This window comes from Lindgomyces ingoldianus, assembly GCF_010093535.1.
Source record: "Lindgomyces ingoldianus strain ATCC 200398 unplaced genomic scaffold BDR25scaffold_6, whole genome shotgun sequence".
Taxonomy (NCBI): domain Eukaryota; kingdom Fungi; phylum Ascomycota; class Dothideomycetes; order Pleosporales; family Lindgomycetaceae; genus Lindgomyces; species Lindgomyces ingoldianus.
In genome coordinates, this window is record NW_022985167.1 from 11,816 (window position 1) to 13,964 (window position 2,149).

The 2,149-nt window shown below is 38.7% G+C and overlaps 1 protein-coding gene across 1 annotated transcript; it reads right to left on the bottom strand.

Moving 5' to 3' along the window:
- Nucleotides 1-30: 30 nt before the first annotated feature.
- Nucleotides 31-919, bottom strand: BDR25DRAFT_350986 (uncharacterized protein; the record flags this gene model as incomplete). Its single annotated transcript, XM_033694794.1, has 5 exons — nt 31-117; nt 146-340; nt 400-492; nt 559-635; nt 895-919. The coding sequence occupies 5 exons, from the start codon at nt 917-919 to the stop codon at nt 31-33; spliced, it is 477 nt and encodes a 158-aa protein (XP_033551306.1).
- Between the last annotated feature and the right edge of the window lie 1,230 nt (nt 920-2,149).

Genomic DNA, 2,149 nt, shown 5'->3' on the forward strand with positions numbered 1-2,149 from the left:
CCGTACGAGCTGAGTACGCCTAGCGTCCTGCTATCCATGCGATAGCTCTCCGTCAACTACGGTTGACATTCTATGCCTAATATGGTATGCCAGAGAGGTGGGGAAACACGCGTACAGCTTGGGGAGCTGTCACCCACGCTCGCACCTGACTACCAGCATGGCAATGCTCCCAGCGAATAGCAACTCCCCTCAAGCATTTCGCGTACGGAGAAAGAACTGGCGGAACACCGCCCAGTTCGGCATCTGATTGCTGTAACCATACACTAGGGCACATGCAGGCTTTGCATGGTATCTTCAAACGCTCAGCGCGCGGAGATAGCCCGGTGCGGGAACGGTACATCTATGGATGCCCTCTGATGCCTGCGGGTATCAACTACCTTAGGACCTTTAAAAGCGGACCTTGACCAAATGGTGAGGATGTAAAGTCGCAATCTTAGGTTGCTTATATTTAAGCAGGCTGTTTAATTGCGGGCCATCTGCTTTATCCAGCCTCTAAAGGTCTACCAGGCTTGACCTGAAGCACCTAGTTGCACTTCTCCTAACACAGTTTTCCCTTACTAAGGTTTTCCAGAGTTCAGTCACCAGTGATGGGTACTGCCCAGGCGTGACCCGTACGGTCACCACCGCAGGTCCGCCTATGGCCAGTGCAAGCTTTGTGGCTAACTATGTACTCTTTTTTCCTACTAGGTTTTTAATAAGGCTAGTCACGCTACTTTTGTACATAGAATTTAACACTACCTATCCTTTTCTAGGTCTCAGGACGAGCCCTAAGAAGAGGGGAGGCTATGTCACAGTTATGTTACAGCTATCCAACCCCTGAGTACCCTAAGGGCTTAGCACGGGGTATATAGGCTCCTCAGCCTCCGTACCTCTGCCTCCAACCCTAAGGTTTACTCTCGTTACCCCCCCTATCCTGCATTCCCTCTCTGTAACCTATGTTTCCTGCTCAATACCTCTTACAAGTGTAAAGTAAAGCTTTTTTTTTTTTATTATAAAGTGTTTAGGTAACTTAAGGCTGTTAACTTTTTATTTAAGTCTTTATAAGTTACTTACAAAAACACTATAAATTAATCTAAGTTAATAATATCTTTATTTATTAGTAAGTTAATTAAGGCTATTATATTATAGTTAAGTTAAAAGTAAGCATATAGTAACTAAAAGTGTTTAGAGAGGAATTAGTCTACATTTCTTTTAAGTTTATATTAAAGCTTATATAGGAAAAAAAGTAAGTCTTTCTGTTTTCTATTAAATAGTAGGGGATTAGAGAGTTAGTTAGATTTTATTACTAAGTTAAAAGGGTTACAGGTTGTAGGCAGTGTTAGGTAGAAAAAAGTTAAGCTATCTTTAGACTTCTAAGTAGGCTTTAAGGCTAGTAAGTTCTTAGTTCCTACTACTATAATAAAAGTTAAGGCAGAAATAGACTACTTAATAACATAAAGCTATTTTTTAAAGTCTTTTTAAAAAGCTTTAAAGCTTATAATATAGCAGCTTTTTTATAAAGTAAGCGCTTTTTAAAAGGCTTTTTAGCTTACTTTAATAGCTTAAAGTTATATAAGTACTAAGCTTATTAGATTAGATTTAGAGGCTATTCTTAGCTAAAGTTTTAACATAACATAATGTTATAATTATATATAAGTAAGGTTATAGAGCTTTACAGAGGTCTAGTTTAATTACTATGTAAGGTATTATAGTAGGTATAAGATGTTATGTAAGGAATAGAAAAGTTTAAGAGAAAATTAGTAATTAAATACTTAGCTTAGAAGTCTAAGCGCTTTAGGTATAAATTAAGCCTATTCTAGGTTTAGTTAGTGTTAAGGCAGTTTATGCTTAAGTTTATGTCTGTGTTATGTTGTGTTTATGTCAGACGTGCACTAATAATACTCTAGTACGCGTCTAATACGGTTATGTCTGGGATCTGGGGAGGATACCGTGACACTTTAGTAGTATAAGTAGGGCAAAAACTAGGCAAGGTCTGTATAAAGAAAAAAGAAAAAGTTGCTAGTGTCTAAATAGCAGTATTTAGATACGCAGTTAGGCGTTACGTGACATAGTCTTGTGTCACAGTTGTACGCACAGACAGATAAATACCCTTTCCTTCGCACAGACTTAGAACAAGAAGAATCAACAGTAGTTACCTGCAACCCCCCCC